The 14,615-nt window shown below is 37.8% G+C and overlaps 1 protein-coding gene across 2 annotated transcripts; it reads right to left on the bottom strand.

The window, feature by feature from the left end:
* Nucleotides 1-5,890: 5,890 nt before the first annotated feature.
* hsd17b3 (hydroxysteroid (17-beta) dehydrogenase 3) lies at nt 5,891-14,402 on the bottom strand. Of its 2 annotated transcripts, XM_058390641.1 has the most exons (11): nt 14,125-14,400; nt 12,294-12,340; nt 12,118-12,193; nt 11,805-11,912; nt 11,616-11,683; nt 10,966-11,010; nt 10,808-10,842; nt 10,639-10,720; nt 9,239-9,304; nt 6,506-6,655; nt 5,891-6,265 (listed from the first exon to the last, which is right to left on the bottom strand). In XM_058390641.1, exons 1-11 carry the CDS (start codon nt 14,264-14,266, stop codon nt 6,167-6,169), a joined length of 918 nt encoding a protein of 305 aa, XP_058246624.1. In that variant the 5' UTR covers nt 14,267-14,400; the 3' UTR covers nt 5,891-6,166. The 2 variants fall into 2 exon arrangements, with proteins under 2 accessions (XP_058246624.1, XP_058246625.1); XM_058390642.1 differs by lacking the exon at nt 9,239-9,304 and having other exon boundaries at nt 14,125-14,402.
* Nucleotides 14,403-14,615: the final 213 nt, after the last annotated feature.

Here is a 14,615-nt window from a genome sequence, read left to right as displayed (position 1 = left end):
CACACTACAAGGTGAGCAATTGAACCAAAGCTGGAAAATACAGGCATTCAGTCTTCAACTACTGAGATTTAGTGAACCTGTGTCCACTGCAGGCTTTGATTCTACTTCTAGGAGTGAAACCCAATGTGGCCTTCTGTCATAGTTGCTCATCTACCACAAGGACTGAGATGCTCTGAGATGCTTTTCTGCTCACTGTGGTTTGTAAAGAGTGATTATTTGAGTTACTGTAGTGGTTATTGTAGGCCCTGAGCCTGTTGATGCTGGCAGACTGCTGTACTGTCTGCCAGAGCGTAGGTAAACAGTCCATGGATGTTCCATGCTCTGAAGGAACCGCTTGTGCTAAATGGCTTTAATGGTAGGGAGCTGGGTGCCGATAATGCAGCACTCACTTGGCAGATTTCATGACTCATTACATGGCCTTCTGCTCAAAGACGGAGCAGCTGCCATACCACAGAGTGATGCAGTTTGTCAGTTTGCACTGGCAGAAATTTACCAGAATGTAAGGAGACAGGTCAATTTTCCTCAGGACACATCATACACAAGCATCATTTAATCATTAAAAGGAATTACTGACACACATTTTACCTGGAATTAATTTATATTCATGACCAAATATAAGCAAAAAAACCTGATACCTACCTACTGAACCTACAATAAACAAGGTTAAGCAAATACACTATGCACATGCCAGCTGATGAATTAAGCATAATTAGCAAGAGTGTAGTAAATAAGGGGAAATAGCAAAAATAATATGTTAATTATCCAACCACATTTTAAATGTTTACCTTTTAAATCAGTGACTTTATGATGGTCTTTCTATTGCTAGAACTTTGTACATACTAAAACTTTATACTTTATTGTAACTTCATACATGACTAAATTGCATGTTAATAGTGTTTTGGTAATAATTGTACGTGATTAATTTTGCAAAAATTGCATATAGTGAAAATCATATGTGCCTTTTATTTCATATATATACATACACTACCAGTCAAAAGTTTGGACACACCTTCGAATTCCATGGTCTTTCCTGATGTTTATTTCTTATTTCTTCTTGATGGTTAATTGTACATTGTAAAATAATGCTGAAGGCGGCCGAAATACACAATAATCTCGTTTGAACAGTTGATATTGAGATATGTCTGCTACTGATGCTCTGTAAAGCCTTCATAACGGCTCTAATCTGAGGTGCTGTTAATTGATGATTTCTGAGACCGGTAACTCTAAATGAACTTCCCCTCTGCAGCAGAAGTAAGTTCTGGTCCTGCTTTACTGGGATGGTCTTCATGTGAGCCAGTTTCATCATGGTGCTTGATGGGTTTTGCAAATGCACTTGACAATACTGTTCTTGCAAGAACTATTCCAGAACACCTGACCTTCGTGTCTTAAAATAACAACTGACTGTTTTTTGTTGTCATTACATATGGATTACTTAAGTCCATGTGTGTTATTTCATAGTTTTGAAATCTCCAGTATTGTTCTAGAATGTAGAAAATAAATCCCTAAACAAAAAACATTGAATTAAAAGGTGTCCAAACTTTTGACTGGTAGTGTATGTATATATATATATAAGTAAGAAAGACCCTTAATGGAATAATAGCTGGGTGTGCTGGGTTTACATGTACGATTGCTGGAAAAAGGACCTCATGAGTAATCCTGCACTCCAGCATATGGAAATGAAACCCAGGAGCTTGTCATGCAAATAACCTCCCACTTAAATCAACAACAAAAAAAACTGAGCACAGAACTTTGAAGGACATAAGTATGACTCATTTACTATGCTTGTGTGAATGTGTGTGTGTGTGTGTGTGTGGGAGAGGAATATACTGATGGTTCACAATTGTAACACTTTAAGACAAGCTGGAAAATATTTCTGTTTTTCTTTTGTTAGGAAATTACAGGCATGCTTCTTGAGAGAAGGAGTGTAGTGTAATTAAGAAAGACCCTCAGGCCCAGGTTGCAGTGATTGACTTTTTTAGTGCCAATGTGGAACTTTCCCATTCAGTCTTATACCTCACAAAACTATTCAGATCAGGGCATCATGGTTAATTCTCCTTCCGTCTGCCAAAAAATAAAAGTGGCCTCCAGGCTGAGATCACTTTTCCAGCTGCTCATTTTAGCCTTAAATGATTACCACAAGCCTGACAATAAACCTCTCTCGCCCACTGCTGACACTCGTGTATCCTCAGCTCTTAGCTGGATGGTTACAATTACCAAATGAAGGCAAAGCTCAAGTTTATTTTGTTAGACTCTCACGCTGTGACAGCTTGCTTACTCTCCTCTAAGCTCAAAGTCTATTTATGTAGATGGTACATTTATTCATTTTGCTGAGGCTTTTAAGACAAAATACAATCCAAAGCACAGAGCTGCTAAGGGAGCCAACAGTAATAGAGGTATTATTAGTGTAAATTCCACTAACTGATCATGAAGAATTATACTGAAGTTGTAGGAAGAACAGACAGAGCCACAGGTGAACACAAGGCCTGAGATGATGCTAGTATTCAGGAGGGCTAGTGTTGGTTAGGAAGAAAACGAAAGGTAAACGTGTTAGCAAAAGTGAAATGCTTGTCATTAAATAAATCACTTTTCAATTGTAAGGCAAGCCTTTATATAAAAATTACACCACCATGTGATTATATTTTAATAAATAATAATTTAAAAAAAAAAAAGAATTGTAGAGTAGAATAGAAATCATGTGAATGTGAGAAGGCATGAATCATGTGAGAGGAAATATTGGGAATATTGTATAGCAATCGTGAAACCATTTGCATGGTGTGCAAAAAAACACCATGAAGATAAATGACAACAAATGGTTCGTGTTGAAATCAAAGAATCCTGTAAAGAATCACATGTGGAAAATATAAACACGTACTACGTAAAAAAAAAAAAAATCTGCATGTGAAAAATGTGTGAAATGTTACAAGTGAAGTGTTTATACCACACATTTAACTTTCGCATGTGAAAGTCCTGACTGTTCGCTCAGGGTGTAGATTGCTAGAGAAGTTCTCACAGAGACGGGCTGATGGTATGAGAAGTGTTTCTCGAAGGTTGTGTGAGACAATTTGTATTTCGATTTCTCCGTTTTGTGCTTGAAAGCATTTTCAACAGCTAAACGGATAGCGGAACAAATTGACAGCAAAAGCCTCATTTGATTCCTGATTGTTTATATGATGTCTTTGTCCATGGGAAAAATAACCATGACTTTTTTTTTTTTTATTAGGCTAAATATTTACCAGTGGGAGAGCAGCATAATCTCTGTGTTAGGTTGCCAGAGTTTGGTGTCATTTGAGCAGTTGTTTAGGGAATTGAAGGTTCGGTAAACAATCATTCCTCCTCCATCTGCCTGCTATTTATGTGTGTAAGGATTTGCACTCCTTGAAGTCAGGCCACACAAGCAAAGCTTATTGAGATTGTAAGCAGTCTGAGGCAAGCAAAAGTCAAGGCAAGTTACTTACCACCTTCTTTGTCCTTTGGGACAAAACCATGAAGGATTGCATTCGTATGTTATTTTATTTAAATATTTTTTTACAGTATAATCACTGATTTGGCACCTTCTGATATAAAACACTTGATCATGCAAAAATCATTCATATCTACCGAAGTGTGACCTCATTAATTCTAATGCTTAATAGTATATAGTGTTTTTGATGACATGCTGCTGATATATATTACTATAGTGAAAAAAATGTTTACAGAATTGTACACTTTCTGATTTTAAACTGTATCTTACATTTAGAGCAGGTTTGTAATGAAGCTATAGACCTTTTGTGATGTTTGACTTTCCATGGTACAACCTCCACATTTCAGTTCAACAGTAGGATCTTTATTTCATTTGAACTGGTTACGATTTCTGTTTCTCTTAGCAAGATAAGCAAATATTCCAGTGCCAGTGTAGATTGTTTCATTCCCTCAACCAGTTTAAGGCTTTGAAATATTTCAGTCACAAAGTAAGCAGCTGATGGGCGTCCTCTGCAGGACAAATGTACACAAAGCACGCCAAGAAAGCCAAGGAAAAGAATCTGAAATGGGCATAGACTCACAGAAACTGGAAAAATACCAGGAGATATCTGTGTGTGTGTGTGTGTACATATAATCAGTCAGTTGGCATTCCCTCTCAGTCTCTACACACTTTTAAAAGCCAAAAGCTGATGTTAAAATACTAGAAAGTTCCAATCTAATACCAAGCGAACAGATTTTGGCAAGTTAGCCTTACTTTAACTTGTTCTTCTCCTCTGCCCTCATCTGGATATATGGGATATATTAGACAGCAAGTGAACATTTTGTCCTCAAAGTTGATGTGTTAGAAGCAGGAAAAATGGGCAAGTGTAAGGATTTGAGCGAGTTTGATGAAGGACCAAATTGTGATGGCTAGACGACTGGATCAGAGCATCTCCAAAACTGCAGCTCTTGTGTGGTGTTCCCGGTCTGCAGTGGTCAGTATCTATTAAAAGTGGTCCAAGGAAGGAACAGTTGTGAACTGGCGACAGGGTCATGGGCGGCCAAGGCTCATTGATGCACATGTGGAGTGAAGGCTGGCCCATGTGATCCGATCCAACAGACGAGCTACTGTTGCTCAAATTGCTGAAGAAGTTAATGCTGCTTCTGATAGAAAGGTGTCAGAATACACAGTGCATGATGGGACAGGGCTGTTTTGGCAGCAAAAGGGGGACCAACACAATATTAGGCAGGTGGTGCCTGGTCAGTGTATTTTCCACCTTATTTTCACTAATGCACAAACTTTAGGTCAGCCCTTTCCATTTATTAAAGCTGAACAGGTTTAAGGGACAGCATGATTGCCACCATACAGCTCGAGGGTCCCAGGTTTGCTCCTGAATTCTTGTTACTGTTTGTGTGGAATTTCATATGCTTTCACTGTGGGATTTTTCTGGGACCTTCGGCTTCCTCCCACCTCCCAAACCATATCAGTGGGTGAATAGGTTATGCTAAAATTCTGCACGGTGTGAATAAGTGTGTGACATGCTATTATTTCAGCATCAGCAGGTTTTAGGGCTGTACTTTTTAAAAAGCACAAAGTACTTTCAAAGTACTTTAAAAATTGCATTCACATTTCTAGTTTGTGGAAAGTATAGGCTTAATGATGTATTTTTGATTTGTCAAACTACATTTTTTGTGAAAATGCTACATCAAGCAATTTGTTATAGAACAAAATATGATCTTAAATACAATTTTGTATTGATATTAAACTGTATGACTTCTACTGAGGCTATCCTGTACCATGAAAAGACAGAATATTCATTTTTTAAATATTTTTTTAATATAATTTTGTATGTTTATTTAAAATATATTATTATTTATTCATATTATTATTTATATAATTTTAAATATAATTGTATGTTTTTGTATATAGTGGGATCCAAAAGTCTGAGACCACAAAAGTCTAAGATTCATTCAAAATAGAAAATAAACAGAAGGTTTTACAATATTTCTAATATTTAAAACAAAGAAAAATGTTGAATATTTAATAGAATCTTAGTCTCTAATTAAATGCAAACAAACTGAACACTGAACATTGAAAATGTCAGCTTTTCCTCTTGCCTTTCTTCTTCTGAAGTATGTTGTCAGTGGCAACATTCCAGTGGAAGACTACATTATAATCTATAATCTAAAATGGATCAATATAAGGTTTGTACATTTGCTTGTGGAGTCCATGTAAGCTCGAGTGCACACAGCATCATTACAGCAAAAAGGAATCATACCCAACTCGTTGTACAGTTATACTGCAATATAGTAGGCCCACTAGATGGAGCTATGTATTCTAAAATCTATCTCACACTATTTTCATGTAGGAGTTAGTTGTGGACAAAATAATGTATACTTGATAAATGTGCCTAAATGTCATAATTCAAAGCAGTTTTCCTTCAAATTGACATGGCATAAAAATACAAGTATAATTTTATTGCTTTTCTCCTTCACCTTGAGACCAATTAAAGGGGGAGACTGTCTGCATGCAGGCTTGACCCTGCAACTGTCTTTTCACATGGGATGTACAATTGATTATATTTTTAGATTCTGCAGTCTTAGGGTACTGATAAAGAATTTAGTATGACACAGACTTCCTTCATCTTCCCAAGCAGTGGTTTTCAGATGGTGACAACCAAACAACAATTAACACTGGCATCAAAAAATAAAAATGCATATCAAAATGCTAGACTCCAGACACTTGCTTCTGAACATAATCCTGAAAGCTACTCTGAAATGCTTCTTTTTTGAGAACCCAAGTGGGGATTGAATGCATGATCCAGCCCTGCAGAATAAAGGAAACTTGTCAATGTAAAGTCAATAAACACATAGTACTTGTTTGGCATGAAACATCAATTCTAATACATAAAGTATGATTTAATTTGTATTAACTGTAAGGATTTTCACAGAGCAACTACTGTACTGGGCTCATTAACAAAACACAAGCATAACATTAGTTTTGGCATTTATTCTATCTCACTAAAAAAGGTAAAAAGTAAACCGGTATTTTTGATTATTTCATTACCAGGATTGCATGGTTGATGCTGCCATATGTTTGATCCCCAGCTTTCAGATACAGCAGGGAGCTCCTTACAAACCCCTCAGGAGTAAGTGTAATGAAGCTAGGTTTCTGATAGCCAGTCATTGCAGTAGAGACCCCAAGGGGAGACACACACTGGAAGAGTCATATTCTTGATGAGACTATTTATATAACATGTGATTCTGTCTACATGTGTACTTCTGTCTCTCTCTCTCTCTTTCTCTCTATGTATATATATATATACATATACATAATATATACATAATATATACATAATATATATATATATATATACATAGAGAGAAAGAGAGAGAGAGAGACAGAAGTAAAGAACTACTCACTAGAGTAGTGAACTAGAAGTACTAGAAGTGAACTAGTAGTGTACTAGAAGTACACTACTCACAAAAAGTTAAGGATATTCAGCTTTCAGGTGAAATTTCAGGATGCACCTAAAATGCTCTATAACCTTTACAGGTGAACTTAATTTGACCTTCTCTACACTTTTGAATGGACATGTCCAACTGTTCAGTGTTTCAGTACTTTTTGCATAACTTGCTGTTCTCTAACAAGGTGCTTAACGGCAAAATTCACAAAATGGTGTTTGCCCCATGAATTGACCAATAAATTTTCTGGTTCAATTAGAATTGGTATTTAAACAGTCCTCTTCATCATGCTGTTCACATTTTGACATCATGAGACAAAGACCACACCTAACAATTGATCAACAGTACCTCACCATTGCGAAGCTTCAAACAGGATGTTCTCAGAGGGAAGTGGCCACTGAGCTTAGAGTGTCACAGAGTGTCATCAGCAGGTTGCGACAGAAATACAGAGAGACTGGAAGAGTCACAGAAAGGGATAGAAGTGGACGTCCTTTGGCCACATCCCACATTGATGACCGCTTCATTGTGAAGAGTGCCCTGCCGAACCGGATGATGAATGCCACTCAACTCCAGGCACATTTAAGGGAGGTGAGAGGCACCCAAGTGTTATGTCTGACCATTCAAAACCGTTTACATCAGCGTGGTCTGCGTGCTAGACGACCTGCAATGGTACCTGACCACATCACCAGGCACAGGCATCATCGTCTTGCATGGGCCAGGGAGCCTTTACGCTGGACGAGGGACCAGTGGGCCTCAGTGCTGTTCTCTGATGAAAGTCGATTCACATTGAGCAGAAATAATGACCGCCAACGATGTTGGAGACGTCTAGGAGAGCGCTATGCATCAGCCACTGTTGTCACCAGATGAGCCTTTGGTGGTGGTGGTATTACAGTCTGGGCAGGTGTGTCTACTCAATACAGAACTGCCCTACATCTTGTGACAAGCCAATACTACCTGAATAACATCATTAATCCAGTCATTGTGCCCCTGCACGAACAACACAGGCCTAATTTCATCTTCACGGACGACAATGCTCCAGCTCATCGAGGTCCCATCATTAGGGAACGGCTACTAAGGCTGGGGTACCTCAAATGGAGTGGCCTGCACTTTCTCCAGACCTGAATCCCATAGAAAACCTATGGGATCAGCCAAGTCGCTGTGTAGAGGCTCGTAACCCTGCACCCCAGAACCTCAATGACCTGAGGGACGCCCTTCAAGAAGAGTGGAATGCCATGCCTCAGCAGACAATAAGTCGACTCGTGAACAGCATGAGACGTCGTTGTCAAGCTGTAATTGATGGTCAAGGGCACATGACAAATTATTGAGACATTGACATTTTTTGTTGTGGTATACCCACCACTGTTGGCTTTTGTTTCAATAAATTGTTTGAGATGAGGAAATCACCATTGCATGCTTCTGCTTAAATGCCCTACTTTCATGATATAATATCACTGTAGCGTGAACTTTTTACATTTTCCATAAATTTCACCCAAAAAACAAATATCCTTAACTTTTTGTGAGTAGTATATATATATATATATATATATATATAACAAAATGGAAAGTAAAGTAAATTATTAAATCAATATTTGGTGTGACCACCTGAAAAAGAGCATCATTTCTATTTACACATTTTTGAAGGAACTAAGGAACTCAGCATGGAGGCATGATGGATGTAGGCTGCCTCAAATCCTTCTGTCTCATCATGTAATCCCAGACAGACTTGATGTTCAAGCCATCACTTTGAGGACTCCCTGTTCTTCTCTACACTGAAGATAGTTCTTAATGACATTGGCTGTATGTTTGGGGTTGTTGTCCTGCTGCAGAATAAATTTGAGGCTGATCAGATGCCTCCCTGATGGTACTGCATGATGGATGAGTATCTGTCTGTATTCCTCATCACTGAGGACACCATTAATCCTGACCAAATCTCCAACTCCATATGCAGAAATGCAGCCCCAAACTTGCAAGGAACCTCCACCATGATTCACTGTTACCTGAAGAAACTCATTATTGTATAGCTCTTCAGCCATTTGGTGAACAACCTGCTTCCTGCTACAGCCAAATATTTCTCATCAGTCCACATCGGAGGTCTGGCTTTTTGGCAGCAATTCTTTCATGAAGACCACTTATAGCCAGACTTCTCCATACAGTAGATGGGTGTACATGGTCCCACTGGTTTCCGCCAGTTCTTTGCTAGACATCTTCCCATGTCGAAGGGAAGTAAGCATAATGTGTCTTTCATATTGGTTAATAATACACCTGACTCTGATCTTACAGCATCCCTGACTTATATATATATAAATAAATACTGAATATATATATATATATATACCTGAATAAGAATTCCACTGGATTTGTATTCAGCTTGAAGCCCTCGTGAGAATATCTCAACAAACACCTGGGGGAGATAAAAGCATTATTGAAATTGTGCTTCCAGGTGCTCACAAATGCAAGTGCTGTAAAATGAAAGCAATCTATCTTTCCTATTAATCCTCTTATATGCTTATATCAGCATAGTTTTAAAGATGCCTCCTACGGTAAGATACATTTTGTTTGAACTGTTTGCATGACATCGCATTAACAACGATTTGCATCTTATGGATTTGTTACTTCAGGACAAATTTGAAACAACAGATATCCATTCTGATCTGAACTATGAGAATCTGATGATATTTTAATTACCATTGTAGGGACTGTAAACACTGCATTGTGGCCTTATTTTAATTATGTGAATGAGATATGAGACAGATGCAAGTGGCTGGGGAGCCGAGGGCAGCTTTGGGGCATACTGGAGAGAACCTAGGGTACTACCTGCAGTCAGTTGGCAGGGTTATGGTACTCTATAGTAGTGAACTTGGGACATTCCAACACCTTTCATAATAAGCTGCCAAGGTTCAACATACAAGACCATACAAGATTCCCATAGCAACCAGGAGCTCGGGAGCATGGACGGGCTCAGCTGATGACCTGGGACATCAAGAAAGAACATTAACTGCTGCTTCTTGTCAGGCCTGGGGTCCACCAGACTTTGAAAATATACTTGGCACTGCAGGATTCTGAGTAAACTGTAAAATCATTAAAGTGTTCCAGGGAATATATGAAAGTCCACTGAGAAAAATGGATTGAGCCAAGATGGTAATTGGCATGGTAATCCTGGCTTTTCCACTGCATCCAGTTACCGCGTTTTATTGGAGTCAGGCAGAATAATCTAAAACTCATAAACAGTGAACAGGCAAAGGTCAGGTGAACTGCAAACAGCTATGGCAATGATAATCCAAAAAACGCAAACTAGGAAACATAAGTCAAAAAACAGGATGTCAAACTCCACTTGCTAAATACAGACGTAGAAACACTGGACAAAATCAATCCAACAACCAGTAATGGGACATGGGTGGAGACAAGACATGAATTAAAACAAAAAACACATGTGGCAACAGAAACACATGACAACACGAAAGCGCATGCTGCAGTGCTGCGGCTCCTTATGCACCCTGAGATATTTGAAACGCCGTGAAGTGTAGAAACCAAAATAATAACACAGCTTATTATACAAGTTTGGGCACTTTCTGAAGTTATCTTTTTAATATTTTATAATAATTTCAAAAACCTAGTTCCAAATATGTTTACAAATACAGATTCAAATACTACTACAAATATTACAAGAACACTTTTAGGGATGCCATATAAATATAAAAAGTTCACATTCAACTTAGATGCTGTAGTTACACTGACCTTTGTAGCTGCATATAATGTGTACATGGGGAAGGGACTTTTCGAAATGCCAGATGAAATGTTCAGGATGATCCCACGTCCTCTGCAGAAACAGACACGAAGCTGTCGTTAATGCTTAACAACCTTAATATAGATCTGAATAACCTGTTACTGTTTATAGACCTCTAACCTTTCCACCATTCCAGGAAGGACAATATGGCACATCTGTATCGAAAAAAATATTGCAAGAGCAAAGTGTCATATGTCCAATGAATATGCAATATGTGCAAAAAGTCATATGTACATTAATTTGAACACATAGTTATATAGTGACTTGGGTCATCATACCTTGACCGTTGCTTTCATATTACAGTTGATCATTTGATGAATTTTCTAAGAGAGAAGAGATTTTTAGCAGCTGTAGCCACATTTTTCTCTCTCTCTCTCACACGCACACACACACACACACACACACACACACACACACACAACTCACACACATAAAAGTTCATGTTGACCCTAAACAATTTTCATTGTCATTGTAGCTAACAAAAACAAATCAAGATGATAAACCACTGTGCCAAAATCTTATAGAAATTTTTGATGCATACAAAAGTATGTAAACATTTGAAGTATACTGTAGTTAGCTGATCTGTGTACAATTTGTGAAACTTGTCCTAATTTTAATTTGATATTTTTCAGTGCTGAAAAATACATTTCTTATTCAATTCTGTGATTCACAGCTATGCTATCAGTATTTTTTCTTTTTGTAGATTTTCAGTTTTCTTTCTGCCTGTTCCTCAAATATTTTTTATTACACACCCCCATTATACAACTTTAAACTTATTTAAAGATGTTATAAATATACATAAATATTTTGTGTATGGACTATACATGTTAAGACCATTTCTGATACCTTCTATGAAAAACTAAAAAAAAACTAAAAAATTAAATCATACTAAAATTCTAGTAAAGAATTTATAAAATACTGTGTTCACCTCCTCCAGATGAACTGTTTCAAGTAATTTGCTGGGTACTTTACTTGGCAGAATTCCCACATTGTTAACTGTAACACACAAAGAAAAGTCTTAGATCAGATTAAGTAAGACCTTTTACAGTCTCACACTAACATTTCACACATCAAGCTCTTCAAGTGTGATTTGCATGTTGATTTGAAGCCAACAAACCTAAAACGGCAATATCCAAATCCTGAATATTTTCCTTAATGCTTTCATAAATATCATCCTTGGTAAAGTCAGTGGATATGACCATGACCTTTCTGTTTGTTTTAACCTCTGTTGGGAAAAAGAGAGAAGTCAGTCTGAGGCCAGACACTAACACAAAGCACTCCATCTATGTATACCAGTTTGTAATGTCACTCATGAACTGGCAACAGTCATAAATAATTTGCAATATTATGATCCAGTCACACTGACTTATGTACAATTAAGGGATATAAAACATGATCTGAACATATAAAAACATTCACAGGCACTCCACCTATGTCTTTTGCAGCTCTGGCAAGCTTCTCTTTATTCCTGCTAATGATCACCACATTCAGCCCAAGTCTTGCAAACTGGGAAGAAAGATATATCTGACTATAGTGGGAAAAATATTTGGAACAGTAATAAATGGATACAGTGTGTGTACTATTGAATTCAGAATGACTGAGATACCTCTTCTGCATACGCTTTTCCTATTCCTTCTGAGCCTCCTGTGATGACTGCAACAGAGATCATTAGAATTATATAAAAATAATAATAATAATAATAATAATCATCATCATCATCATCACATTCTAACATAAAACCAAACGAAATGATCGAAGTTTCTCCCATTACATCATCGCATAATTATATTGTTTTGTCAGATAATGATGCCTAAGTGGTAACATAACTTTAAGCAAATATTGATAATCATAATTCATTCTAAGTTTCCAAATACTTCCAATGATTTATATTAGTATGTGTTCCTATTTATACAAGTAGCTTAACGACTGTGCTAGTAATTATTTTCAAACCCCAGGAGCACAGTAGAACTATTGGTCACTTTAAAAATGCCATTAACACAATCCAAAGGAAATAGGATGTTGAAAGTTAAGGGTTTGCTCAAGGACATAACTGTGGCTGTGATGTTCATTCAGCAGCCTAAAGCCGCAACTGCTTTCTGCTATAATTCCAGTTGGATTGTGCGTGCAACTCAACTGCAGGTTGTTTCAGATAAATGAGATGTCATATGAGTCACATTATATTCTGTATGAAAGGTTAGTGTAGAGTGCAGTGACTTGTGACTTTTTTCCAGTCCATCTTTATCAGTGTTTGACATTGGCTTAATGATTAAGCCTGTAGCCAGTATCCAATTTTCTCTGACGCATCTTCAGTTTATAAGTATTCAGAAAATGATAAGCATTTATCAGTCAGCATTTCATCACACTGATATAAACATTCATACTGGTAGAACAGGATAGAGGAAAGGACTGTGTGTGTGTGTGTGTTTGTTTTAACAGTGTGTACTGGAGAAGACAGTGTGTGCCCAGATGCTTGATAAAGGATCAGGGCATGCTACAGCCAGGAGCTGTTCAATGTGTTCTCTAAAAGCACGCCCTGTTTGTTTGTTTGAGCCCCACAATCATCACTGCTGGGGTTTTTTTTGGTTGTTTTCTTAAATTGGTTTCTCCCACATTTCATTAACAATTCAGGCAAGTGGGGAAAAAATAAAACCACAAAGGTGTACAAAGGGGCTGAAACACACACACACACACACACACATACACAAAATGACAGGTTTGTGAATGACCATTTATTCATGCATGCCAAACTGATCTTGTCAAACTCAAGGGGAAGGAAATCGTGTAATAATACACTCTGGAACATAGCGTTCTAATTGCTTTTTTCCCTTTGCCTCTTGTACATCAAGAATGGTGAAGAGACAAAGCTTGGGAACAAGTTTTGCATTCTCAATGCATTCTCATCAGTGGAGGGTCTCTATGTTGGAAATAATGCAAACGTAATTCTAAACCTTATTACGTCTAGGTGTAGAACAGCAACCCACTTAAAAGTGTTTTCACTAGCTATAGTCAGTGTGATTGGGGGATGGGGTGGTGATGTTGGTGGTGATGAGTTCCTAAAGTGCAGGACAATGAGTCACAGGGCAGGGTTGGTTTCTCTCAAGTATCACATACTGTGCCATTTAGGCAGTAGATCTTAATTAGGGTAAGACATTTCCAAGAATATTTCTTGAGGTATCACTCCTTATAACTCATTAAGTATTTTATAAATCCCTGTCACCTTCTTTCCAATTTCCCTAAAGTCTTCCTTTGCTGAAAACTTTCAAGTACAATCAAGATTGTTACGCTATTTTTTTAAGAGCCAAAAATGATGCAAACACTTGGTAGACTGATTGGAATGAAAGGAAACAGACAGACAGAAATATGAAAAGATCAATGTATAAGCATTATATACAGAAAGATTTCTGTGCACTGATTTAACTGAGTAAAGAATACCTCACCTGCCCATTTTCCCATTGAGGTAAAGAAACTCCCTGGAATCGGCCCACCGATCATTGGAGCGAGCATCATTATCGCACGTGTCAGCCAAAAGAAGACAACACAGGCACCACACAAGACAAAGATAAACTCAATCAATGCCATTCCTGCAGGCTTCCTTTAGGACCGGAACTGAGGACTGAGGAAGTCTGGTCCTTCTGCACTCTTTTCCTCTTTTGGCTTCTCAAACACATCCCTTCAGTTCACACACACACACACACACACACACTCCCACTGACTGATGGCAGACTCACCCAATCAGGCCCAACAGGTTTCACGTTCCCAGTTACACTTGTTTGTGGGAATTTTTGCTGGTAGTCTGAACATGATGTTATCGCGCAATGGCAAAGTGAAGAATGTGGCACTGGCAAAAAAAAAAAGTGTCTTGCTGTTTGCATGTGATATTCAAAGCTAATGCCAAGTTCAACGAACTGTCTGTTACAAGCACATTGTG

This window comes from Hemibagrus wyckioides, linkage group LG05 (assembly GCF_019097595.1).
Source record: "Hemibagrus wyckioides isolate EC202008001 linkage group LG05, SWU_Hwy_1.0, whole genome shotgun sequence".
Lineage (NCBI taxonomy): Eukaryota > Metazoa > Chordata > Actinopteri > Siluriformes > Bagridae > Hemibagrus > Hemibagrus wyckioides.
The sequence above is the reverse complement of the archived record's forward strand: the minus strand, read 5'-3'. Positions and strand labels throughout refer to the sequence as shown.